This window comes from Lissotriton vulgaris, chromosome 12 (genome assembly GCF_964263255.1).
Source record: "Lissotriton vulgaris chromosome 12, aLisVul1.2, whole genome shotgun sequence".
Lineage (NCBI taxonomy): Eukaryota > Metazoa > Chordata > Amphibia > Caudata > Salamandridae > Lissotriton > Lissotriton vulgaris.
In genome coordinates this window covers 593,979,005-594,006,503 of record NC_141700.1, presented here as the reverse complement: position 1 = coordinate 594,006,503, position 27,499 = coordinate 593,979,005, and the positions used below count along the sequence as shown (strand labels likewise).

General features: G+C 43.2%; 1 protein-coding gene across 1 annotated transcript in view; it reads right to left on the bottom strand.

Moving 5' to 3' along the window:
- Window positions 1–27,499, bottom strand: part of LOC147677799 (ATP-binding cassette sub-family C member 12-like) — a 2,578,840-nt gene that overhangs the window by 2,023,561 nt on the left and 527,780 nt on the right. Inside the window, exons 6-7 of the mRNA XM_086945588.1 lie at window positions 19,373–19,606; window positions 17,450–17,623 (exon numbers count right to left, since the gene is read on the bottom strand). Of these exons, the coding sequence (XP_086801714.1) occupies window positions 17,450–17,623; window positions 19,373–19,606 (408 nt within the window). The remainder of the gene's footprint in view (window positions 1–17,449; window positions 17,624–19,372; window positions 19,607–27,499) is intronic.

Here is a 27,499-nt window from a genome sequence, read left to right as displayed (position 1 = left end):
TCCACTTTTGCTGCCTTAACCACTTCGATGCTAAGGGGAAGACTTCTCATGTAATGAGATTTCCATTGAAATGAATGGGCAGTGCATGACAAGTTACCCTTGTCATTAGCATCCAAGTGGTTAATAGCTTTATTGTAATTTTCCTGCTCTTTTTTGTAGCGGAGTGTTGGGACTTCTCCCTCTCCTCGCATTCCATGTAGAATGTTCCCTGCGTGGAACACTTGTTTGATTCTTCCCTTGGCAGTTGCTGCCGGGGAGTTGCCCGCATGTGCAGAGCTGCTTCCACAAACAAGCCCGTTCCTTCTGTGAAGCATATCTCAGAAGAATCTGATGAGGAATGTTATGAACTACTGATGCTGTCTTCTACTTTGCACGAGGCCGGAGTGGTAGAACTGTCCGCTTTGTCTGGTCTTCGGAAAAGAAAATCTCCTTCTTGTTTAATAACTGTAAATAGCGTTGTCTGCAAATTCCTTGCTGATTCTGGTTCTCCTTTTACTTTGTTGAATTTCACTGACTTTAGCAAACTTTCTAATGTACTTTTAGAATCTTCTAGTATCAAGATTTTTGCTTATAATAGCAAGAGAGTTGAGGTTTTGGGGAAATGTTCTGTCAAACTTGAGTTTCATGGTGATCACATTACTTGTGTTGTGTTCATAGTTAAGGATGGTACTAATTTGTTGGGGTGGGATGAACAGGGAGATTTGAACATTGTTTTAGATCCCAACCATCCAAACATGGTAATTTCTCGCAATGAATTGTGTGAATATTACTCTGCAATGTTGGCATCACCAAAGACTCTTGCCGTATCTCATGTGTCTAACACCAAGTGGGCTCTCATGTTTCCTGAAGTTTTTAGTGGGGAATTAGGCAAACTCAAGGGTTTCCAGCACAGGATAATTTTAAAAGAGGGTGCCAATCCTGTTGCCCATAAGGTGCGCAAGGTGCCTTTGAGCTTACGTGCAGAGTTAAAGAAAGAATTAGAGCGGTTATGCGCTGCTGGTGTGATTGAGCCGATTGAAGGCTCAGAGTGGCTTGCCCCCATAGTTTTAGCGAGGAAATCCGACAAGTGTTTGAGGATGTGTGTTGACCTGCGTGATCTCAATGCCAATATTTGGATTGACCGGCAACCACTCCCTAACATCAACGAGATGTTAGCCACCCTCGAAGATGCGAAATTTTTCACCTCCCTCGATATATCATCTGCATATCATCAGATTGAGTTATGTCCCAATTCCAAACACCTTACCTCTTTTGTAACCCCGGAGGGTGCTTATCGTTACATCCGCATGCCGTTTGGCTTAGCTTCAGCCTCGGCTGTTTTCCAGAGGTTAATGAACAACCTGTTCAAGAACATTTCTGGTGTTGTCTTTTTCCAGGATGACATTCTGGTTCATGGCAAAACCGAACTTGAACATGATGAGCGTGTTAAACTTGTTCTCAGCATACTTAGATCTAGTGGGTTAACCTTGAGGGAGGATAAATGCAAATTTCTTCAAGACGGTGTAGACTATCTTGGTCACCACATTTCCCAAAATGGGGTTGAACCAAAAGTCAAGATCATTGACGCCATTCAAAATGCTCCTGTTCCTACGAATAAAGATCAATTACGTTCATATCTTGGTTTGGTGGAGTATTACTCCAAGTTTGTTAAGAATTTCTCTACCAAAACCGCTGCTATGCGTGGTCTGCTCAAGAAAAATGTCAAGTTTGTCTGGGATAATGATTGTGAGAGCAACTTCAATGTCATTAAGCAAGAGATTATTGAAGCTCGCCCTCTGAAGCTGTTCAACATAAATGACTTGTGCATTCTTTCCACTGATGCTAGCAATGTGGGTTTGGGGGCTGTCCTCATGCAGAAAAGGGATGATGGTCGTGAAGAAACCATTGCTTTTGCCTCCAGAACCTTGAGAGGTGCTGAGGGGACCTATTCTACCATTGAAAAGGAGGCTCTAGCGATGTGGTGGGGAGTTTTGCATTTCAAAATTTTTTTGTGGGGAAATAGATTTATCTTGAGGACTGACCATAAACCCTTGATTGATCTATTCACGACCAAGGGTGGTGGTAGGGCGACTCCAAGGATCTCTAAGTGGCAATTCAGATTGCAGGAATTCCAATATCAGCTTGAATATGTGGCTGGGGCAAAGAATTTGGTTGCTGATTACTTATCCAGACTACCTCTTTCCAATGGTGACGACAGTGTCGTGTGTGACGACTTGGAAGTTGTTTGTGCTGTTGGTTCCTTGTGTGACTCTGTGGGGTGTGCTCTTTCGGAGTGTGAGTGGTTGGAGGGGATTGCCTCTGATGTGGACATGCTGTCTGTTATTGATCTTCTCTCTAAACCTTGGCCGTGTGAAAAAGTTTGTCCTGCTGCTATTATTCCTTATTTGCGAGTCAAGGATGAGTTGTCTCTTGTTAATGGAATTTTGAGACGGGGTGGGCTTTTGGTTGTTCCTGTTTCTATTCGTGGAAAGATTCTTGGTTTGGCTCAGAAGGCCATCCTGGCATTCGCTCCATGAAGCGCAGGGTGAGGCAAGTTTTTTGGTGGCCGTCCGTGGACAAAGATGTTGAGCATTTTGTTCGTGAATGTTGTGAATGTATGGTCAGTGGCAAGTCACAGGTCACTTGTCCCCTGCCTGTTCAACCTATCGTTGTGAAGAATGTTCCTTGGTCCAAATTAGCTTTGGACATCGCTGGACCTTACGGTCTTGTTGGTTCGACTCCAAAATTTATCTTGGTATTAATTGACTATATGACCAAGTGGCCTGAGGTGAGATTTGTTGATTCCATCAGTTCTTCTGTGGTGATTTCATTTTTACGTGATGTTTTCTCTAGGGAGGGCTTTCCTGAGGAGATAGTTTCAGACAATGGTACGCAGTTGGTTTCTGCTGAGATGTCTTCATTTTTCAAAGAAGTTGGTATCAAACACGTTTGCACGTCGCTCTATCATCCTCGCAGCAACGGTTTGGTTGAGCGTTTCAACCGTGTTGTCAAAGAGCATCTTCAACTGGCTTTGGTGAATGGTTTGCAGTGGCGTCAAGCGGTTGCCGACATGTTATGGGCTGTAAGAACTACTCCGCATGTTTCAACTGGTGTTGCTCCTTTTACCTTGTTGCGTGGGAGAGTCGCTGGTACCAAGTTGAACAAGGAGTGGATGTCCAGGAAGGTTGTGGATGCTACTGATTTAGCTAGAGTAGCTGATGTCAGGGCTTCGCTTCAGAACAGTTATGGTACCAGGTCAGATGTGTTATCTTCCTGCAAGGTGAAGGTTGGTGATTGGGTGAGAATAAAGAAACCTGGATTTCTCCGTAAAGGGGAGTCACGATTTTATTCTCCCAGGAAGGTGGCTGCTGTGAGGGATTTTGTGGTGGTGTTGGAGGATGGAAGGGTTTGGAGTAAGAGTATGGTTTCTATCGTTCCTGGGCCCATGGTTGAGAGTGTTGGGAAGCGGTTGGGGGTCAGTATTTCTCCTTCCAACTCCAAGGTGGGCGGTGTTGTGCACTCTGATGGAAACCTTCCGCGGAGAGAGTCCTCCTCCAGGGTCAGGTCTGTTCCTGCCAAATTTCAGGACTATGTGATGAAGTAATTCTGCTTATGTTGTGTTTTCTTACTATGTATGCTTTACCTCATAATTGACGTATTTTATTTCCCTTGTTCCCTTCTTCCCTCAGCTTCTTTTCTTTTCCTTTGGCATTCTTCTTCCTCCTTTCCTTTTCTTTTCTTTTGTTTTCTCTGTGAAGAAAGGGAGGTGTGTTGGGACTTCTCCCTCTCCTCGCATTCCATGTAGAATGTTCCCTGCGTGGAACACTTGTTTGATTCTTCCCTTGGCAGTTGCTGCCGGGGAGTTGCTGTAACTGGACGTGGAATAAAGTTGTAGTTCCACTTACCTGCTGTGTGGACTCTACTTCTCTTCACGGAGCTTGTCTCCCGGAGCGTAGTGTGCTCTCCACTTTCTCTCCTTCTGACGGAGTGACAGTTTCATTGCCCTTAGTTCGCTAGAAAACCACTTATGAGCGTCGGCCTTACGATTGACCTTAATCTTTTTAAGTGGTGCAGATTGATTGCTTGCAGTTTTGAGCCATTGCGTGGTTTGAGTGTCATAGAGGTCCAAGTCCTCAGCGGGCGTTGGGATTGATGTGGCTAAAAGGTTCATAAATTCCGGTCTATCAAGAGTGCCCCAGCATCTTTCAGGCCCCCCTCGTTCAGAAGAGACTTAGTTCTGGGAGGCAGGGTCAGCCAAAAGTAATAAGATGATTGTCGGACCATAAGCATGGAAGTACCCTGAGGGCAGAGATGATCGGATTAGTTGTCCAGACCTGGTCCAGTATGTGACCCTTGTTATGTGTTGGTATCGATAGATGCTGTGTAAGGTTAAAATTAGTTAGTAGGTCGGTGAATTCCTGTGAGTGGAGACCACCTAATGTATCACCAAACCAGTAATTCAAATCGCCGATAAGCATAATGTTAGAATATTTAATCGCTAAATCTGCTATTTGCTCGCTCAGGGAAAGAGGGAATAAAGGCATGTGCTGAGGGGGCCTATAAATTACAACACAGATCAATGAGGTGGAGTCAGATTCCAATTTAATGACTAAGTTGTCCCCGGCTACCAGGTTCAAGGGTGCAATAGATGTGAATTTGTGATTGCAGTGAATGATCGCAGCCACTCCCCACCCGATTTCCCAGGGGGACGATCAATGTGGAGAATGTAGTAATCGGTGGGGAGTGCGGTCAGTATATCTGGTGTGGAGTCAAGAGTCAGCCAGGTTTCGGTGACAAACAAGATGTCAGGTTGATCAGTAGACAGTAGTGTGAAAATCTCTAGCTGATGTTTAACTAGGGAAGCTTTAACAACGATTATTGTACCTTATAGGCATTCCTTTGTTTGCAATCTATCCACAACACCATTACAGAGACACGGCAGTGACTGTTTCAAGTTTTACTTTTTTATTGTTTAACTATAGTTCCCCTTGTTACATAGCCTTGTGGTGGAAGATCTAACCTGAAGCTTTACCCGCTGGATACTGTTGTAATCTGAACATTACACTTTTTAGGTGAGTCAGTGACCAGATCACCTATGGAATCTACGCTGCATGGTATACCACATTGGTATTTTTAAATATTTTACCTCATAGCTAAGATTTTTATCCACAGGAGCACTCTCACTTATTGTCGCACTTAGGAGAGTGCATGTACACGCTAGTGAAACACTAAACTGGCATGCAACCCATCCCCGATATGTAGTCACCTGATGCGTGAATGAAATGCCTGTTGCGATGTAACTCTTCTTTTTTCCTTAACAGGTAATTGCAGCTTTACACAGGCATTTCCTATGGAAGAAGGGTAATATATAGGGATACTGTTCCCCTCCCACTCCTTTGCTTCCATACATTTTACTTTTTTTTTACACTACTGTATACACACAATATATATACATTAGGGTTAATGATTTTATGTAGACAGTGAACTCTATAGATACTTGCTAAATAGTTCCTTGGTCCTGAAGAATCGCCTGTTAATGGACAATAGCGAGAAACATGTTGACCGAACAATAGCAGACTCTAGGAGGTCCCTGGAAGCATAATATTCCAGTACTTATCCTCTAGAACCTATTTTACTTAGAGCAGGGGACTGCCAGAATAAATTGTTCCTTGGTACCCCGAGCTCTATTTTAATCACCCCGACACGTCTACAACCCTTTCAGGCCCCACACTCGCACTTCATATATACGGCAGTTGGAAAAAGATCTCTGCTAAAGAGCCCCTCTTTGAGGTGTTGCCCGTTGGGTATTGCACCGCCTACCCAACAAGGAGCAGGCCCAAATGATGATGCATGACACCTGCAAAGGTGTGTGAGGGCATTGTATCCAACAAAATGGATGCCCAAGGGTAATTCTTCTTTACCCCCATAAACATCCTTCGCATCACATGACTCACATGTAATTCCTTTTCCCCACTCCTCTAGGAACGGCGCAGCAATTTTTGAATTCCTGAAGTTCTGGGTTTTGGCTGTCGCTGGACCTTCTACTCGTGTTTGAGTAGTAATAGCCCTATTTCTCCTCCTTTTGAACATATGGTTGTGTGCTTTACCAATAACCATAAAATAATTAATCAGGAGGCGGTTTGTCTTTTAAGAACCTAAGATGGGCCATTTTATTTTCTTTATCACTGTCATTGGTTTTCAGATGTAGATGTCAGAAAGACATGTATAGTTGTGTTCAATGCAGGGTCTGATTATCAAAAAGGAGAACAGTTGGTTCTATCAGACATATACCAGAGCAACCTTGTGCCTCATTTAAGGGCTTGGGAGTGACGTCTGTTCCTAATCTCATGAAATTAGACGACATCATCTACCAAGAAAATTCTAGGTGGTGTTGAAATTGAATACCTGGCAGAAGCACTACTCTATTTGATACACAAGAAGATAAAAATCTTCTAAGAGAAGGTATCAGTTCTGGGTCTGTAAGAGCTATCAGCGTTTCTCTCTTTAGAGCATCAAGAATGATGGTCCATCTTTTTCCTCTTCTTCATTGTCTCATCCTTTTATGGCTTTCAATAGCTTGGCCCCTTCTCCTTTGGTTTTGTGGAGATGAAGGAGATGGCAACAGAGAATCTTTTTCTGGATGTCAATGCTTGGTCCCCGGAGAGATGGGAGGATATAGCACTTGCATCCCTGATGAGTTAAAATATGAGGATCCAAATCTCACTGAAGCAGAACCCCCCAATGCTGACAAGGAAAATCTTGAAATCCTTGACTGCCTCAACATCAACAATTTGGATGTTGAATGTCATAACACCAACTGTCTTGGCAAGGAGTGCCTCAGTACTGAAGGTCTTGAAGTTGAGTGCCTCGACATTGAATGCCTTGGTGTTGTCTGCATTGATTTCAACTGGCAACTCAGGAGTCCTGAAAGTCACACCAGGGACTGTAGAGAAGATCAAAACTTCTCTTTTCCCACTAGAGCAGATGATCCATGATGAAAATTGGCAACATCCTCCTGCTTTGTCCTTAGTTGTACTCACCAACTATCAATAAGATGTCTGTGAGGCATCTCTACAAAGATTGTAAACCTTGTAATGGAATTGGAATCTGGTAGACAGGTGACATTAACATTGGGTTCATTCTTCTAGGATTTCTTACCTCCACTCAAAGGCACCTGTGATGAAGAGCTGACATGGTGCCCAAGCAACGGTGGAGAAAAGAAACACCTCAGGGAAAAAAGCAGTAGAAAAAACACATTAAGCAAAATAATTGCAGAAATTTAAAACATACATCAAAAGATGAGGAGTGGAGCCACAGAAATCCTCAGCAAATGCAGTTATTCAGGCAAATAACAACCTTATATTGAATGGCAATAGTGTTTGATGAGTATTCTCCGATGAGCCAGAAAAGTGAACTGCCTCACTAACCGTGCAATGCATGATGTAAAGTCTAGCCTACTTCGGAATTTCCTTTTTTTTTTTTAACCTTTTTTATTGATTGCAAGAGAGAATATTTACAATACTGAAATCGCATTAATTATGCATACATATATGAAAAAAGAAACTGTACATATAGTATTCATTGTATATAAGAGAAAACAGAAAAAGAGAAGAATAAAAAGAAATGGTAAATTACAATAAGTACATAAAGAAAACAAGCGTGCCGGTAACGCAATACAATCATACATTTAGTTTATAAATGATCCCCCACATGTTTTCCCTTCGTTCTAGTGCTTTTGGGCCTCTTAGTTTAGCCAGTGATAGCTCCATTGTATAGATTTCATGAATTAGATACCACCAATCCATAACGGTTGGGGGTTCTTTTGATATCCAGGTTCGCGCGATGGCCAATCTCGCACAGGAAAAAATGATTGTTAGTAAATCCTTAAAATTACTATTATTATCTTGTATATCAAGTAAGATTAAGTGGGCAGATATGGCCGGAAAAGTTATTTGTTTTTTATTAAGAACCTCAGTTATTCCTGCCCAAAAAGTTGAAAGTTTCGGACATTGATAAAGCATATGTTCAATAGCAGCGGCTTCTTTATTACATTTTGGACATTTGGCACGTTCATTAGAAGTATTGCCAGATGTCCAGTTTGAGATTCTCTGTGGTGTATAGTATAATTGGGTGATTGTCCTATAGAATTGTAACCTTAAATTTGAATAGTGGACAACTCGATTTATTTGTTTAAGTGAGCTCGTAATCTGGTTGGAGTTGATATTAATTCCCAGCCTATTAGTCCATTTGTCTGCTATCTTCCCACAATCACCAACATGGCCTTTATTCAACAGAGTATAACTTTTACTAATGAGAGATTTGGTGAGATTCGAATAAATACATTGAAGAATGTCTGAATGTTCGACGAACACAATTTTGTTTTTGTTAATCAAAAAATCTTGTAGCTGTATGTATTTAAAATACATGGGATCTTTAATCTTATATAGTATTTTGAATGTATTAAAGCTTGGAAGACCTTCTGAACTAAAAAATCTCCTAAAGATTTAATACCATGATCTAGCCATTGAGCACTAGCGCCATCAGAGAAAATGTTTGGTAACCCCGGGTTCCCCCATATTCGTAGTTCAGCGTTGAAAAAGGGAATTTTATTGGTGTCTATAATTTGATCCCAGTCTTGAATTTAACTCTTTTGTAGTAGTTTGGGTCATGGACCCGAAATAAGAATTGGTTACTTTGTGGCCCTGGCATGAATTGGTGATGAAACAGAGGAGTTTCTTTGGACAAGAGGCTGCTTATACATGAAATAAAAGTAGCAAAAAAGTAAATTTTTTAGTTCTGGGAAGTTTAATCCTCCTTTTTCAGTAGATAGTTTCAGTGCCGTCATTGACCTGCAGGCTTTTTTGTATCCCCATATATAGTTGCTACAGATACTTTCCATCCTCTTAATGTAAGATTTATTCAGTTGTAACGGGATAGATCTAAACAGGTAAAGTATTTTTGGTACTATTTTCATTTTAATTGTATTGATGCGTCCGATCAAACTAAGTGGTATTTTAGGCCAATTTTTGAGAGTGGATGTAATATCCTTTAGTAGGGGCTCATAGTTTAATGAAATGATTTTATCAATGTTCGAAGTAAGTTTCACCCCTAGATATGTAGCGTCAGGGCATAAGCCTATTATCGGTTGAAGTGGTTTATAATTCGCTATCACTTGAGTTTTATTAACATTTAAGCGATATATCGCCGAAATCACTAGCTTCCTTAATTATATTAGGTAAAGCTGGTACCAGTTCGGTGGTAAAGATGGCAATGTCATCAGCAAAAGCTGTAATTTTTAAGGTATTGCCTTCATGTTCTATTGGATTAATACGGTCTTGGATCATAAGAGCATTTAGGAATGGTTCTAAGGCTAAGGCAAAGAGCAGGGGTGAAAGAGGACACCCCTGTCTAGTACCCCTTTTTATCAAGAAACTGTCTGAGTTATTTCCTAAATAGCTTACTATAGCTGTTGGTGTTTCGTATAGGGATTGTATCCATCTCAAGTATTGTCCCTGTATACCAAATGATCTTAATGTTGCCCATAAGTACTCCCGCCTCACTCGGTCGAATGCTTTCTCAGCATCTAGCATAACCATTCCGAGTGGGGTGTGAGTAACCGCCGCAACATCAAAAGCAGTTATTGCGGTGTTAATATGAGGAGTAGTGTCTCTCCCCACCACAAATCCATGTTGTTGGCAGTTAACCAGATCAGGCATTATAGGGGCTAGCCGTTTGGAAAGTATTTTGGCGAAAATTTTTGCGTCAGTATTGATTAATGAAATTGGTCGGTATGATCCCTGTTCTTCCGGTGGTTTTTTTAAAAAAAAAATAATAATTTTTGCTATGCGCCAAGAAATGGGGGCACTACCTGTTTCAGCTATAGAGTCTATCACCTGATAAAACAAAGGAAGTAATTCTTGTTCGCAGATCTTGTAGATCTCCATAGGCAGATTGTCTTCGCCTGCGGCCTTGCCTAAAGGGAGTGAATATATAGCCTTTTTTATTTCTTCCATTGTGATTTTAGTATCGAGTATTTTGTTTTTTTCCGAATCTATTCTTGCAGGTCTATGAATTTCTAGATAGGATTCTATTGTTTCTTATGTGGGTGTATTCTCTGGAGTATATAGATAGCAGTAGTATTTGGCAAATTGTTCTAAGATCTGTTCTGGTTTTTGATAATTTTTAGAATCTAACCCTTTTATTATTTTTATGGTGGTTTTAGCCTTTTTATCGGCTACTTTATAAGCCAAAATGTTTCCAATTCTATCTCCCCCTTCATATTGTGTTAATTTATATTTATGTATTTTGGAGCTATATTTTTCTTTAAGAGTTTTCTTTAGGACTGCTCTTAATGAGATTAGTGTTAGTTTTATCTCTTCAATATTGGTGTTACCTTGTGTAATAGCATCTGCAAGTTGTTGTTCGGCTACTAAAATATTGGAAGTGGCTAGTTTTTCAACTCTTCTCTTGTCTGCGTTATCCAGAAATATATATTGTTGTGTATAGCCTCTAATACTACATTTACAGGAGTCCCATACATGGTTAACAGCAGTGGAATTAATATTTAATGATATATACTCTAGTATGTGGTTCTTCAGACCCAAGATGAATTTAGGATCCGTAAGTAAGTATCTAGGGAATGTGAATTGGCGAATAGTTTGTTTAGTATCCAAAATTTTGAATTCAAACAGTATCGGATTATGATCAGAGGTAACTTTGAGACAGATTTCTATTTCGGAATCAGTTAAAATATTATCAGTTGTCCATACCAGATCAATCCTAGAGAGAGTTTGGTGTGGGGCGGAGAAGTAGGTGAAGCCGGGAATAATAGTATATTTATTGCGCCAAACGTCTTTCAAATTATGCATCCTAGCTAGTTCCTCTATGGCATATCTCACTTTCCTCATCCTATTTCTAGTACATTTACTTGTAGAATCTATAGTATAGTTCATAACGCAATTAAAATCCCCCATTAACACCAGTTCCCCATCCCAATCAAGAAGTTCAATAGTCAAGTATTCATACAGTTTGGGTATATCAACATTTGGGCCATAGATAATACAAAATACATAGCATTTTTTATTAAATTGCAGTTGAGCTATTGCCCACCTGCCTTTAGCATCACTAGTAGTTTTGGTAACATTTAGTTTTAACCATTTCTGTTTCAGAATAGCAACTCCTCAGTTGGTTGTCTCTATAGTTGAACAGACAACAAGATCATAGCCCATTTGTGATAATAATTTGTGGTCACTGTATCTAATATGAGTTTCTGAGAGGAATACCATATCAATCAATCAATCAGAGACATTTATAGAGCGCACTACTTACCCGGAGGGTCTCAAGGCGCTTGGGGGGGTGGGGGGGGGGGGGGTGCTGCTACTGCTCGAACAGCCAGGTCTTGAGCTTCTTCCTGAAGGAGAGGTGGTCTTGGGTCAGGCGCAGGTCGGGAGGGAGGGAGTTCCAGGTCTTGGCGGCCAGGTAGGAGAAGGACCTTCCTCCTGTTGTCGTTCTTCGGATGCGGGGGACGGCGGCGAGGGCGTGACTGGCTGATCGGAGGTGGCGTTTGGGAGCGTAGAAGTTGATGCGGTTGTTGAGGTAGCTCGGGCCTTGATCATGTAGGGCTTTGTGTGCGTGGGTGAGGAGACGGAAGGTGATTCTTTTGTTGACGGGGAGCCAATGCAGGTCTCTCAGATGTCCGGAGATGTGGCTGTGTCGTGGGATGTCGAGGATAAGTCTGGCTGAGGTGTTCTGGATCCGCTGGAGTCTCTTCTGGAGCTTGGCGGTGGTTCCGGCGCAGAGGGCGTTGCCGTAGTCCAGTCGGCTGGTGACGAGGGCCTGGGTGACCGTCTTCCTGGTCTCGGTGGGGATCCACCGGAAGATCTTCCGTAGCATGCGCAGGATGTTGAAGCACGACGAGGAGACGGCGTTGACTTGTCTGGTCATGGAGAGGGAGGAGTCCAGGATGAAGCCCAGGTTGCGTGCGTGGTCTGTCGGTTTGGGTGCGGTGCCCAGGGCGGGGGGCCACCAGGAGTCGTCCCAGGTGGAGGGCGAGGAGCCCAGGATGAGGACTTTCGTCTTGTCTGTGTTCAGTTTCAGGCGGCTGGTCGTCATCCACTCGGCTACGTCTTTCATCCCTTCGTGAAGGTTGGCTCTGGCGGCGGCGGGGTCGTTGGTCAGGGAGAGGATCAGCTGGGTGTCGTCAGCGTAGTGGTTTGTACATATTAATTTCTTCTTGTACCAGTTTTCTTTTACATTTATTATTAAGACCGGCAACATTCCAAACCAAACATCTAAGAGAAGACATAAATTATAATGGTCTCACTTATTCTTCTCCATATATTAAGTTCAAAAATCTTGTTATACTTTTTTACATATTTCTCTCTCTTGCAATAGTTTTTTTCCCCCCTTCCCCCCCGACCACCCAAATGGGTCAGTCCCACCCAACCCTCCCCACATCTTGAAGACCCCCGAGGGGGAGAAGCTTCTCCCGCCCTTCCCTCCCTTCCATTCTCCTAGATCCCTCCCCCTGTACCTACCCGGAAGCATCCCCCTATCTTCTGCTGCCGCTTATGGGGCAGCCAGCCAGAGAGGATTCCCTAGGGACCCCAACCCTCTGTATTGCTCTCAGACAGAAAGACAAATGACCCAAAACTATATAACAAGATTCAGAAGAGAAGGAAATTGCCCTAGTCAATTGTAAACACATATAGCACCAATAGCAGATTAGCAACATAGCAAGTTAGGCTAATGCATCTTATTTTTTCTCTCTCTCCTTTTTTTCCCCTTATTATCTTAATTAAGATTTTGATTTTGAGTCAATTTTCGAAAGAAAATGTTCCGCCTCTTTAATGTCATGAAAAAAATATTCATGGCCAGACATAATAACTTTGAGGCGGGCCGGTTCCTATAAATAAACCGTTGCTCCATGAGACTTAATAGGGTCAATCAATTTACGTAGGCCCCACCTTCTGTCCATAGTTACTTTGCTCAGATCTGATTTTACAAAAAAAGTTAGGTTATCAATTGTCACTGGAGTTCTTGGTCTGGCTTTCATTGAAACTGCTTGCCTAAGTAAATAATTGCCAAAATAGATTAGAAAGGGCCGTGGGTATTTGCTCTCCTGGGTTCTGGGGATAATAGGAAGTCTATGTACTCGTTGAAGTTGAGAGTCCCAGTCCCAGTCAGATAGATCCGGAAAAGCCTTTTGTAGTATTTGTACCATATTACCCCTTGCGTCAGCTCCCTCAGATCCTTCAGGTATCCCAAAGAGTCACAGATTCTGTCGCCTCTGCCGATTTTCCAAATCTTCAACTTTGCTCTTCAGAGAACCTATTTCTTCATTGTGTCGATCCGATGAAACCGTAGTAGTGGCAAGCGTTTCCTCCACTTCAACAACTCTTTGTTGTATTTCCTCAATTTCTTTTGTTACGCCACTCAGTTTGTTAGTGACTTCCTGAAGGGAGCTGTGAATTTTAGTATTGTCCTCCCGTAGTTGTCGAAAATTGTCTTGTACCTCTTGGTGATGATCCATTAGTGTTTTTAAGATTAGATCTAAAGATGAGGCATTGAAATTACCAGCGTTTGCCAAGGGAGAAGCCAGTGGAGGAGAGATAGTAGATATTAGGGCTGAATCGCTATGAAATGAAGTAATTACAAGAGGTTTGTCTTTCTGAATATTCCCAATACCCCAATAGTATCGATATTGCCGTCAAAAGTATTTCCAGTAGATAGTATATTCATAGGAGCAGGAGCGGAGAGATCAGTTGTAGGAGGCAGCGGCAAGGGAAGAGAGTCTGAGCCTGTACTAGATAGGGCAATGCTCCCGAGGAGAATAGTCTGCGGGTTTTTAAATATTTTTTTTTTAAGGCTTTCATCTGCAGCAAAATTATCTGCTGGTAAAGTCAGTGATAATTTTCTTGTTTCTCTTTTTAAAGCTTGAAACCATTTACTCAGCGGGCTCTGATCTGTAAGCAATTTTCCTCCAGCAATGGTTGGTATTAATGTGTTTAATAAGGCTGCAGGGATCATATTTCTCCCCCCTTTCTTAGTTTTGTTTTTTGCCTTTCCCCTTTTTTTTTTAGGGCTGAGGATCTGTTAGTCTTTAATTGCACAGAGCTATTCTCTATATCCTCACATGTGTCTTCTCCCCCCTCGGTATCACCTCTCTCATTTATCTCCTCATATTCTGGATCATCAGAGTTAACCTCCAAGAATATCTCATTATCAGCGCCATCATTTGCATCGCCGTCAGCGCCATCAAAAAGATTGTCTTTTCTCTCGTGAATTATAGTCGGATCTAAGCCCAGTAAAGGGAGAGGAGATTGAGCAGGTTGTAGACCAGGTTTAGTAATAGCATCCGTAATGTGGGCCTCCGCCACCGTGTTCTCGTTATGTTCTGCCTTGCCCAGCTTGTCCGCCTTGTACGTAGCACTCCTACCCACCAAGTCTGACATCGCTTTGCCTTCTTTATCAATAGATTTACCTGATTTATTGGTGGATATTCCTGCTGCTTCGTTTTTGTCTTTACCATTGTCTTTATCTTTGTTTTTAATAGCTATTGTGGTAGAGCTAGTTTTGTTGAATGTATCTGGAGAAAGTTGAATAGCATGTTGTTTGTCAAGTTGCCTATCAGTGTGCCAGGGCATCCTCGCTACCACTGCTGGTGAAATTGGTTTGAAAATTGGTGAGGTCTCCTCGCCCGCTCCATTTTTCATGGGAGTGCCTTTAGTTACTTTACTCTTGACGTTTTTGGGTGCCACAGCGCAATATGCCTGCTTTATCCCTTTAGTGTAGTAAAGCTGATTGCGTAATTGTTTAAATCAGAGATTGCTGTACTATACTAATGCTAGAACACCAAAGAGCAATAGCTTAGTGTGCCTTCTCCACCAAACATCCCCAAACGTCTAAACAGTCAAAATTGGGCAGACCTTGAATTTTGGGGCCGGTTCCAAGTTCCAGTACAGTCACTTTAGTCTTACTGGCAGCTCAGGCTAAACACCTCAGGTAAAACAAACAAAGCACCTCAGAAAAATCAAAAAGCGTGCTTTACCTGGTGAAGTCGAACAGTTAAGGCAGCCTCTCTAGCCTCTCTAGTTCGGTGGCCGGCCGCTCTAAACACAGTTTGCCGGCTTCGAGTCTATGGGAGAATGTCTGCCTCCGCCTCCGCTTCTAATGCGGTTGAACACCCTTGCCTGCATGAATGTTCCAAGCGTTCGCGTTCGCTGACTTGCTGACTCCTCCTCCCAGCAGTCTGCCTCGGCGGCTTTCTCGCAGCCCTCCAAAGCGCCACCGATCCCGAGCCAAGTCAGACAGAGCAGTAAGTTTTCGTGTTCCAGATGTCGATTCCGCAGTGGCAGCCCACGGCAAGGTACGGAGGGTAAACAGACTTCCTGTTAATCGCGCCGGTAACTTTGTAACTCTACAGCGCTGTAAAGAACTTTTTGTAGCGCGAGGCACCCTTCGGTAATTTGAAGGATTGTTTTTCCTCCTTCAGCAACCAGAGCTTCCCAGGAATCAGGCCATAAATATTACAGGAGCATACTTGGCATACTCGGCATTTTCGATCACTCAATCGTTGAGAGCTCGAGGGGTTGAGGGTTCACAGCGGGAGCATCCTCTCCGTGGCGTCGTCACACCGCCATCTTGCCTACTTCGGAATTTCCTAAAGGCACTGTGTCAAATTGGCATGTTGTGTTCCCAGTTTATTAGAAGACACATTTGGCCTAGATTTGGGGGTTTTAAAAGGGGGGTAATCCACTTATGTTTTCAGCCACATGTATAGTATGTCAACATGGTTATATGCATCTACTTTTAAAAAACATACACAAAAAAAGAATAAGAAGAAAAAGTTGCCTCCTAAAAGCGAAATTCAATTGTAAAAAATGTCTTAAAAGATGGTGTTCTGGGGATGCTGCACATGCATGGAGATTGTTTACTCTTTATGTAAATTAGATATAATCTTATTACAGAGGAAGATGAAAGTCACATATGCTAAATAAATAAAATAAAGCTGTTGTGTTGCTCCCAAATTATGACCTTGTGCCAAAAATGAATGTATATCAGAATTATTACTTTAAAGTGACAGTGTAATTCACACTCTCAAGGCACAGGAACAACAATAATCAGCCAAGTTCCAACCACGTCAAATAACATTGATATCTTTACGTCCATTTAAAACTCTTTTGATATCTGAGAACTCAACAGAATTTGCATGAAAAGATTTCTGTGGCAGCCCATCTACTGGCTTCCCAGTGTTAGAATACCCACCGTTTTAGGTCAGACTTTCCAACATTCTTTTTTCCATCATGACCACTGTGACAGGAACAATGGCCATCAGTGGGGAAAAAAACACAATGACTCTCAAAAGCAGGGAGAAAATTCCCTGAATGTCAATGTTGCAGATTGTTTGTTGCGGACACAAAGCCTTGCTTCGGCAGTTTGTTTCAGAAAAAACGATTAGCCACCATGACATGACATGATTTTTTGCCGGCATTTTGATTTAGCTAAAAGTGTTTTAACGTCACTGACTGAAGCACTTATGGCAACATCTCTTCATTGAGCAGGTGGTGTTCTGCCAGAAAGAAGGTGATGAGGAGCTTATAAGACCGGACTGATTGGCTTGTGGTATGCTGTACTCTTGTTGACACCCTAAGGACTTTGTTCCAAAACTAAATAGTAAATATACACTTGCAGATTTACACCTATGTATAATTGCAGTTGTTTTTACTTTCTGGGAGTAACAAGTGTTTCTAGGAATCTGCATGGATATACAAAGCTGCACCAGGATCATGCTTACATGACTGTTTCTGGAAAGGTCATGTGATGTTCTCAGCGGGATCCTGTGACTATTTTGTCAAGTTCTCCTCAGCGGAGTACTTCACACAGGGGTAAGGTATCCTCCATGCAAACACACGTTTTTATTTTCTTACTCCTTGGGACAATATTTTTCCCACTGTGCCTAAATCTCCAGGGGATGGTACTCTGTATGGGGAAGCAGATCCCCTGTGCGAACACAGATAGGTTATTTTGTTTCCTCACGGGGACAATATATTTCACAGTGGAAAAGCCCCTTCCTCACATCGCTACCAAATCTAAGAGTGCTCCATTTCCCTTCCCACCTTGGGAAGGGATTTATGTAAGCACTTGTCTTTAGTAAAAGCCTGACCCTTCTTAGGAGGGGAAAGGTAGGAAGAGGCAAACATCTATGTAAGACATTCAACAGTCTCCAAAGTTAATCACCAGACCTTATAACATCCCCTAGGTTCAGAGTACACTGCACTTGTGGTGGAACTTACACCAGTCAAGTATCATTGAGGAAATTCATGACAGGCATGTGAAGGTAAATTTAGTCATAAGCTTACATTTACAAACGAATATACCTTCATGAATAGTGTCCATGGTTGTTTTTTATTGGGTGAGTGTTTCCACATTTCTCTTAATGCAAATTTCTTTTTAGATAACAAGCTCTTACCTGTACAGGCAAGAATATAAGATAAGCAGCAACTCCAAATAGGGCTGTGGGGCCCAAGATTACACAGGACAAAGTTGTGCAAATAATGAGCAGAGCTGGAATGCTTGAGGCCAACGGGCAGAATACAGAAGCATCAAATAAGCAAGAACCATCAGTGGTGAGTAAATTGATTACCTAGAAGAAATTGAGAGGAATGGGTGGAAGCGTTTAATGTTGTTTCAACTGGTAAAGGCTAAGGTTAGATGAAGAGCCAACAAAAAGTAGGATATACTTTGGGTTCAAATAATGCTACATATCAATAACAGCACTGGTCTTGAGGCACAGGTGAATTAGATGCAAGTGATTCTAATAAAAAAAGTCCTAACATTGATAAAGGCTTCATTTTAACTATCTAGCAAATTTTGATTTGAGTGTAAACCCAGGTTTGTGCACTAGTCTGGATTTTATTTAGAAAGTTAAAGTTCACCTTGCTGTCGTTGCTACAATGATTTTAAGCATGTAGAACTGTGCTGGCTGGCAAGTAAAGCACATTCTGAATTTATGCATGTTGGAATGGGTCAAACAGGTGCTGCTAATACTTTATCTGCAATTCAAAGGTTCTCATTGTATCTCCAAATCCAAGATTCAAAACATAATTTTGGTATTTGTAAACCCCATAAATATTTTGAGGATTTTAATGAGAACACAGCTTCCACCGAGTATTGTCTAGGAATGGGATCAGCTCAAACCCCTTAGAAGATTGAACACATTGATTTTCTATGATGACTAAACAGGAATCAAATTTATTATTCTCAATTTACTTGCTCAAAAAGGTAGAACGTTAAGCCTTGCTACAATTTGGATTCATGGCCTCCTCAGACACATATATGTCAGTGGCAAGTAATCAGCTCACTGAACTACTATTCCACCTTTTATGCATAGGAACAATTCCATATCTGGTTAGGAACCGCCATGAGGAGCATGAACTCTCCCTACTGTGCTCTATCAACGGACTCTTATCTAATTTGTGAAATATACTCTGTGTCAGAATATAGACTAAGTGGGTTAAGAAGAGCTGGTTCAGTTTCCCAGGGTTAGACTGCAGGTTGGTCATTAAAATAAATCATTACTTGACAGGAGATTTGGCAGTGCACGGTTCCTCCTGAGAGTGGGGTACGAGCTATTGGAGATGGCCAGGGTAAATATTGTCTTGCACAGAAAGACACAATGTGTGATTCTTTCTCTGTAAGTCATCCAGATTAGATACTTTAAAAGATTCATGTTTTATAAATATGACTGACATCTTCCTTATCCATAGGGCAAACATTTACTTTTACTTCTTTTTTTAGGGCATGGGTGGTAGTGGAAGTATATGCAAGAAGTTCTAATCAGTCTGTGCCTGGTGACTTTGGTGGGTTTACCTCACTCTTGTTCAATTTATACCCTATCTTCACCAGCTGTTCCCTTTTCCTGCTTTGTACCCTGCCCCCTCCTTTGCTCTGCAGTAATGTGCCCCTCTCTGTCTTATCAACAATTAAATAGTGACTCACTGCCTTCCTGGACTGAATTAGAGACATTACCAGACAGCTTCGTTTCCTCCTGAGGGAAACAAAAGAGCTCTTCTTCCCCAGTGGGTATCATCTAATGTATTAGGCACAGTAATTCGGTAATTCATACTAACTGATGCAGTGGAGGATTATCTATGAGTTTATATAAAATTAAACTGACTGTTTTTCTGCAGTTCATTTTCCTCAAAGGCTCTCAAGAGTTTAGAATGACGCAACCTTTACAGGCATATCAGAGCTGTCTGATAAGGCATTAGTTAAGTGATACACAATTATTACCTCACTTTTCAAGTCACATATTAAATGAGCAACACTTTCTCTGCATTTCCCAGAATCCACTCATTAATTATTAGTAACTCTGAAGAAATTGACTGCTTACCTCACCAACCGAAATATGTGTCAGCATCCTACATTTTATGAGCTTTTCAAAAACCATTGTAGAGTAGGCGGCCTTCAGTCTGATGGCTGTGCGATAGTTGATAGCCCAGGACAAACTGAAAGCTAATGACTTTCCAAGCTCTGTGAAATAGAGGGCCAGGCAGAGTCCAATGCCATATACAACATCATTGGATTCGCTTTCAGTGTACTGCAGAATACTACGAATGATCACTGCCTAGAAAAGAGAAATACAAAGCCAAGTAATCAGACATGATCCTTTGAATTTCAAAACAGACTGTAGTACCACACTGCTTGGTGAATAACATTGCTTAACAAGTATATTTGTCAACAACATTCTGCAAGAAAGTGCATAATTAATTGGAATGAATGGTAATCCACCACAAGCAATTGTGTTGATGGGAACATCCATAGTGTTGGGCTGCGGCGCTGGCAAGGTTGCCGCGGAGCTGAGAAGGACGGTGTCAACGCTAAATGGCCGGATTCTCCTTGGAAACTGCTTGGCAGATCTAAAACAACGAATGTCTCTCCTGGTAATTGTGTGCATTGCTGGCAGTGTGTGCATTGTTGGGCTGTGCAAGTCGGGGTGAAGCGCCGGTGCACCCTGTATTCCCTTAGTGTGGTGGAAACCGGGTGATGCTGTGACCACGATCCGCGCGAGAGAAGTGCCGATTTTCGGACTGGGAGCAACATAGCTACTCGGTGTCTCGCATACTACTGCTCCGCGAGTCTACACCAGGAGAAATCTGATTGGGAAATCTCCCTTGGAGGAATACGAGTCTGTTGTGTCTGACCTGGTACCTAAGATGGCAGTTCACTCCACGACAATGTGCCCTATATGAAAATTGACTCTCAAAGCGGACTTGCAAGGCGGTATCAATAAGAAAGGAAAAAGAAGATAAGTAGCTTACATCTCTCTTTCACTGTGCTGAGTTCAGGGTAGTCTACCGATCCTTCCTGCCTGATTTGCCTGACCCTGATGCCAAGACCTTGCCTTTCAAGAGTCCTAACTGAACTCTTCCTTACATAATCCTACCAAGACTGTGTCTGCCCTCAAGATGGCGTCTGGAATTCATTCGGACCATGGTTTCTCCCCGCTTAAATCTGACAATCTCTGAGTACTCCTGATATCCACCCTGACAGCGGAGTCCGAGCACTATGTCCGATGCCCAGCGGAGCTGCTCTGTTCAGCTATTGAGGAGATCGGCCTTGGTTCATCCCCTGACCGTCACCTACCCAGCTGGACTTTGAGCACAGTTTTTCTCCCTGTCTCCCTGTCTCGCCCACCTCCCATCATATTTCTGTAACTATTCTTTTTCCTTGTCTCCTATATATATATCTGTTCCCATTTAGCAGTCATTCTCTCATTGTCTACATCATTTGCTCCTATCCCCTCTCACCTGAATCTTTCCCCTTGCTTGCTACACCGCCTAGACCCCCTGTTCTCTTGTACACTTTAACTAAGCACTCCTTCTCCCCTTGTTGGGGAAAGATCCAATATTTATACTCTGGAGTCTCAGCGAACCCACTGAGAGAGTCCACAGCGCCTAGGGAGCCACTCACAGTTGAAGTATGGTATGGCACCCCTTGTCAAAGCACTCCCTCTCCCCTTGTTGGGGAAGGATCCAGTATGTAGGCCTTGGAGTCTCAGAGACCCCTCTGAGGGAGTCAACTGCATTTATGGAGCCTCTTGCAACAGAGATGGGGAAATGATACCACTTCCCATGGGATCGCAGTTTACCGGACTTTGGACACAGTTTTGACTCGTTTACCAGTCCGTTTCCTCGTCACCCTCCCCTCCCTCTTTCCATGAGGTGTTCTATCACCCTTCCCTTCCCTTCCCCTCCTCCATTCTATCTTCTTCCCCTGCTCTTACCCCCTCCTCTCCTGAATATCTCCCCTTGCCTGCTTTTTCCCTTACGTATATATCCTTTTGTTTGTCTCGACCTTACTTGTCACTATGTTTGCCAGGCTCTATTAACTATGTAACCTTTTGTAACGATATAACCTGCAAATACGGTCTGATACTCATGTAAAGCGTTCTGATACCTCTGGGTCTAGCCAGTGCTATATAAAATCTTTAAAATAAAAAATAAAACATGTCAGAAAAAGTGTAAAGCAATTAGAAGTACCAAAACAGTAAAAAAGTTTTAAAAAAGCACAATAGAAATCCCAATCCAATTTATGAGTAGAGAATACTTTAATGAGGAGAATGACATCAAAACAACAAACAATCCAATAAGGGAAATCCAAGATATGGTTTTAACAGTGTTGGGTAATAATGTGGAAAAAACTGCAACACACCAATGGTAGTCAAGGGCCACAGTAAACTGAGTACTAGGTGAAATTTCTGGATGACTGCAATGGAGAGTGGGTCAGAGGCACCAGCCAGGCTCCACCAGGTGGATGTTTTTGCCTTGACAATTAGGGCCTGATTTAGATCTTGATGGTAATAGTTCCACCTTCACTTTTCCATTGGATTCCCCATCTGCCTACTAGGCAGTCCACCCACTCTAATCAGATGCTGTCAGAGCTAAGGATGAAAGACCATCGGAGTGCTGCCGACTCGCCAGATATGTTTACCTGCGTCGATGGAACCATAGGCAAAAGTGGTTGTTGGAGGGCAGACAGACAGTTTGTTCACCAGAAAAATCATGATGTTTTTTCCAGCTGACATGACTGTGGCCTCAAAACCTACAAGCTGATTTGGCATATTGGAAGGGATATCAGGCAGAAACTCCCCTCTTCTCACTTTTGCACTTTCTTTTCTGTCATAGACCCGATCTTCCAAGTCCAGCCTCTGCTGCTTGATGATGAAGCGAGGCAACCCCCATCATAGCCGGAATCAAATGTAAATTCCACTTTTACCTGTTACCTTTTGACTTGTCTATTAACATTTGCACTGAACTCATGCCTGTTTAATTCTCTCTTACAAGCAATAGCATACCAAAGTTCAATGTATGTGTGTTTGATTTTGAGTAGTCTCTGCAGCAGCCTGGCATACCGGAAAACTGGATTATTGGACTGCTGGTAGTGGTCCAGATTGGACTTCTTGTGGCACCCTGCAGCACCATGTGACACTCTGACTGCTGGGTCCATCAGAGAGTTAACTTCTCCGGACTGAAGGGCTGAGGGCACATCCAAAGGTAAAAGGCATGGGGCAAGAGGTTTGGGGCAGCTGGGCTGGAAGGACAGTCTCACAGGGGACGTTAATCCCCGCTCACCTGGTCTAAAACCCCTGCCTCACGCTGTTGCCCCAGCCCCAACACCCAGCCTTAACAACAATTGACAGATTCGCCCCTCAGGGCCATGAGAGAGGTTTCCAAGGTCCCAGTTCCCGGCTCTCCTGAAAGTTTAGAAGCATCTGGATTACTCGAGACACTAACCCTCCAATAAAAGCTCTAGTACACAGATCATGAAATCAGGGAAAACCAGAGGCGGCAAAGAGAAATCCCAGAAACCACAGGGAAGAGTAAGGAAGAGAAGAAGGGGGTCACAGGACACGGACATGGACACTGACATTGACACCACAAGCGTCTCACCAAGGACAAGGCTGGGGACCAAGTCAGAAACTGAAATATAGATGGAGGTAAAGACTGAGTCTGCGCCCTGCCCAGAAAGAGAAATTATAACCCACATAAAACTCCATCTAAACATTGCAAAGCATGGGAAGTTGAGCCCTGCACTGTGCTTAACCGAACGCGCCAGTGCCGTTGAAACAGAGGAAAGAGCAGTTGGAACCAAAAAGGGAGCAAAAGAAGATGACACACCCATAAACGTAAATGGCACTGTCACCGGTACTGGCTCTGTCTTTGGTACTGGCATTAAAGCCAGTATGCGGGCGCTGATAACAGACTTTCTAAAAGTATGCTGCAGATTCTCATCCGGGAGCCAAAGGGACCACACGAAATGCAATGACCCCTAAGACCCCAAGGAACTGAGACACAGAAACAATATATCAGGTATATAAAGCAAAGGCAGTGTGGTCTGCAGCACAAACATTAACAATAACAAAAAAGAAAAAAAACCATGCTTAGGCATTATCGATATCTGTCCTCTCCGATCAGAAGTCCAAGGCAAGCCACTACTACCCAAAGCTCTAGAGCCTTTTCATTCCCTCAAACCCAAAATCTCCAGCAAGGAGAGGCTCTTGTTCACAGGGTGGCGGAAACAAGCTCTCCATCCAACAAAAACTTTGGAATCACTGCAAATGATTATGAAAGAAAAAGAAGGACTAGCTGAACTTTTATCCAATCTCAATTTAGATCAACATGTACCCTACCCACCCATGAAAAAGGACACATCGTGGACCAAATTTGGTCCCACCATATCTCACTTTCAACTCCCTAAATCTCCCCATGCATTTGGTCAGATCATCATTTGATACAATTTACCATCACCTCCAACAGCTTCAAAAAATCCACTCCCTTGGCGGGGGAGTCACTAGGAAATGGAAATCACTAAATAAAGCAGACTTCATTAACACCCTGGAGAACTCCGTACCCACCTTCTATCGGGATGTTAACTCCATGGAGGGAAAGGTTACTGAGTGGCTACTATCAGCTAGCAATACTCACGCCCCTATTGTCAAATTCTCTTGTGCACGCCACTCAGATGCTCACAAATAGTTTTCTACGGACCTTAAAAAACAAAAGCTTTAGCTGCGCCAAATTGAGAGGAAATGGAGATCAAAATACTTACCTGTAGATAGGGAACAATTCTCAACAGCCCATCGCGAGTACAAGAAAACTATCTTGACAACGAAAACGGCCTACTTCTTCACAAAATTACTCAATGCCCACAATAAATCTAAAGAAAATTTCCAAATAGTGAATGACTTATGCAATGATGCCAGATCCTCGCCTACCCAGACACCCACGCAGGATCTTTGTAACACCTTTAACGACTACTTCCTGGACAAGGTGTCTTCCATCAAAGCCAGTCTCCATTGCACCACCAACTGGGAACCTCTGGATGATATTCTTAGCAACCAGTGTCAGCTAGATACTTTTCAACCCAGGGGCCCTACAGCATTATTAGAACTCACGACATGTGTCAAATCAGGTTTACCAGAGGACTGCTGCCCTCTGCATGTCCTGAAGGATATCCTCACTTCTCTGCCCCATAGTGTGCTGCTGCTTCTTAATGAATCTCTCTCTCAGGGCAAGGTTCCCAGTGCCTTTAAGCATGCTACGGTTGTCCCCCTCATAAAATAACCTGGGGTCTACTCCAGCAACCCAGCTAACTATCCCCCCATTTCTCTCCTCCCCTTCGTGTCAAAATAATTAGAAGCCCATGTAGCCGGGTGTGTGTCCAGCTTCATCGAATGCTCGAATTATTTAGAGCCTAGCACACTCTACGGAGGCTGTGATCTTTGCAATCCTGGACAAGCTTAGAGCAAACGCAGATAGGGGTGACCATCAAGCACTTGTGCTCCTGGATTTGTTGGCCGCGTTTGACACGGTTGACCATAACATCCTGTCGTAATTTGACGGTGATCGGGTTAGCGTTAAGCTTTGCTACACGAATTTCCCCTTAACTTGACTATGGTGTTCGGAGGCCATTTTGAACACGCTGACGGCCATTTTATATGAATGCGTCGCCTCGTGGCCAGCATACCGTTTGTCCTTTCTCCGTACCACTGACCACTCGAATTTGCCCAGCAACAGGCTATTTTTAGTATTGGTCAAGCACGCACATGCGCAGTTAAACTCTCTGTACTAGTGGACAGTCTTCATTTAGGAATGTCCCTCCAAACTGACCAGTGGTGTTGTAACGATCTTAGGTCTCTTAACAAGGGGGCCGTTGCCTGCACCCATAAGATCCACCTTGATACCACCACCCTCTCTCGCACCTGTGGAGTATGCGGGACACTACTCAGAGCGTTGGATGACGCGAGAGTAAAAGACCCCGTTAACTCAAAACCACAGTTCAGTTGGGATTTCAGAGCAGGCTTGCTAAATTGCAGATCTCTTGCAAAACACGCAGATGAAATTTGGCTGCTATTAGAAGAGCATTAATGGGATGCACTGTTTCTAACAGAAACGTGGCTAAATGAGGACAATACGTCCTCTATTGCATCGGCAGTACCCTCCGGGTATAAAATATGCCTAGCCAATCAGACGGGTGATAAAAGAGGGGGGAGTAGCTGTTATTTTTAAAGAACAGCTCACACTCAGTTCATCAGCCCCCACCCCGAATCCGGAATTAGAGGGGCTCCATTTTTGCTTTCAGGTGGGCCATCAACTATCCCTAGCGGGATTAGTAATTTATCGCCCCCCGGGAAGGGAAGATCACAATCTGACCTCGAAATTGGACACTATCATCAAAGCTCCCTCCTTCACCCCCAATTCCTTGTGGTAGGAGACTTTAATATACATATGGACAGGGAGGACTGTGCCCCTGCTGATATAGTGAGGTCAACTTTAAGCCCTGCCAACTTAAGCCTCTTAAACGCAGGCCCCACGCATAGAGCAGGCCACACGCTTGACCTAATTTTCTCTAACATCGATAAGACCGTCACAGACCCGCTGCTACCATTGACATGGTCAGACCACTCTCTGATCCCATTTCAACTAAAACTAGCGACGGACAAACCGGAGACAAGCAAAAGCTCTTTTATGAAAAGACAGTGGAAGAAACTAACCCCTGCCTCTATGGGTCCAGTCCTAGCCCAAAACACGTCCACCATCACCTGCAATGCCGACTTGGATGCCAGGATGCTCAATGACTGGGTTGGGAATATGGTGTCCTCAATCGCACCGACTGCACTAGCCATATCGAAACGCAGCTCGCCCTCGGCCCCCTGGTTCTCGCAGGACCTTAGAGCTCAGAAATCCGAATGCAAAAGGCTGGAGAGGCTTTGGAGGTTAAACTACGATCCTCTAAATAAAGCCAGATATAAGGAAGCCACCAATAAGTTGCACAAAGTGATTAGAAAAGCAAAAAAGCTATTCTACGCGGACTCGATTCTGAAAGCAGAACACTCAAGTAAAGAAACATTTAAAATAGTACAATCCTTCCTCAAACCCCGCTGTATTGAGAGGGAGATTCTACCGTCAACCATGATGTGTAACAGTATCTCGGACTCTTTTGAGTCAAAAATCAAATTAGTCTATGAGTCCTTTGGGCCTGATAAGAAAACTCAAAAAACTGATCTACCTGTATCAGTATCAGATGGCAGGACCTTGTCACAATTTCAGCCCATAACCTTGGCCACGGTCTTGCAAGCATTAAACAGTTGCAAATCAGGCTCACCAGATGATCCATGCCCACCAAAAATTTGGAGCTCCATAGCTGTCTTTGTAGCCCCCACAATCCAGCAAATATGGAATACGTCCATCTCCTCCGGGATCTTCCTGAATGTCTGGAAACATGCCACTCTTCTCCCACTAAAGAAAAAACTTAACGGGGACACCCTGGACATGAGCATTCTGTGCCCAATCTCATTATTGGCTGCGCCAGGCAAAATGCTTGAGAAAGCAATCCAACGCCAACTTAACAACTGTATTGAAGAGAACACAATTCTGCATGAGACACAATCGGGCTTTAGGCCCGGCTTTAGTACAGAGACAGCACTGATAGAGGTGGCAGAGTCGGTGAGGTGGTCGATGGATTCAGGTAACTCAGCAATGCTGGTGCTCCTGGATCTGTCGGCCGCCTTCGACACGGTTGACCACAATAGATTGCTGGCACGCCTGGCTGAGATAGGCATCCAGAGTCGGGCTTTGAGCTGGCTTCAATCATATTTGACCCAGAGAACACAGAAGGTAACACTGGGGACATCCTCCTCAACACCTCAACCCTTAGCTTTGGCATTCCTCAGGGCTCGGCTCTCAGCCCTTTGCTATTTAATTTATATCTTGCCCCTCTGTTCACGCTAATTGCCAACTGGGGAGTCAAGGCAATATCTTATGCTGATGACACCCAGTTGGTGTTCCCGTACTCTGAGGTATCGGAGGCATCCTTTTTGCGTTTTAAAGGTTGCCTCCAAGATATAGCTTACTGGATGAACACAAACAAACTGAAACTTAACGCCAATAAGACAGAAGTTATCTTTTTTGGTAATGGCCCTCCCCGCCTTCTGATCTTTGGTGGCCGACAGAGTTGG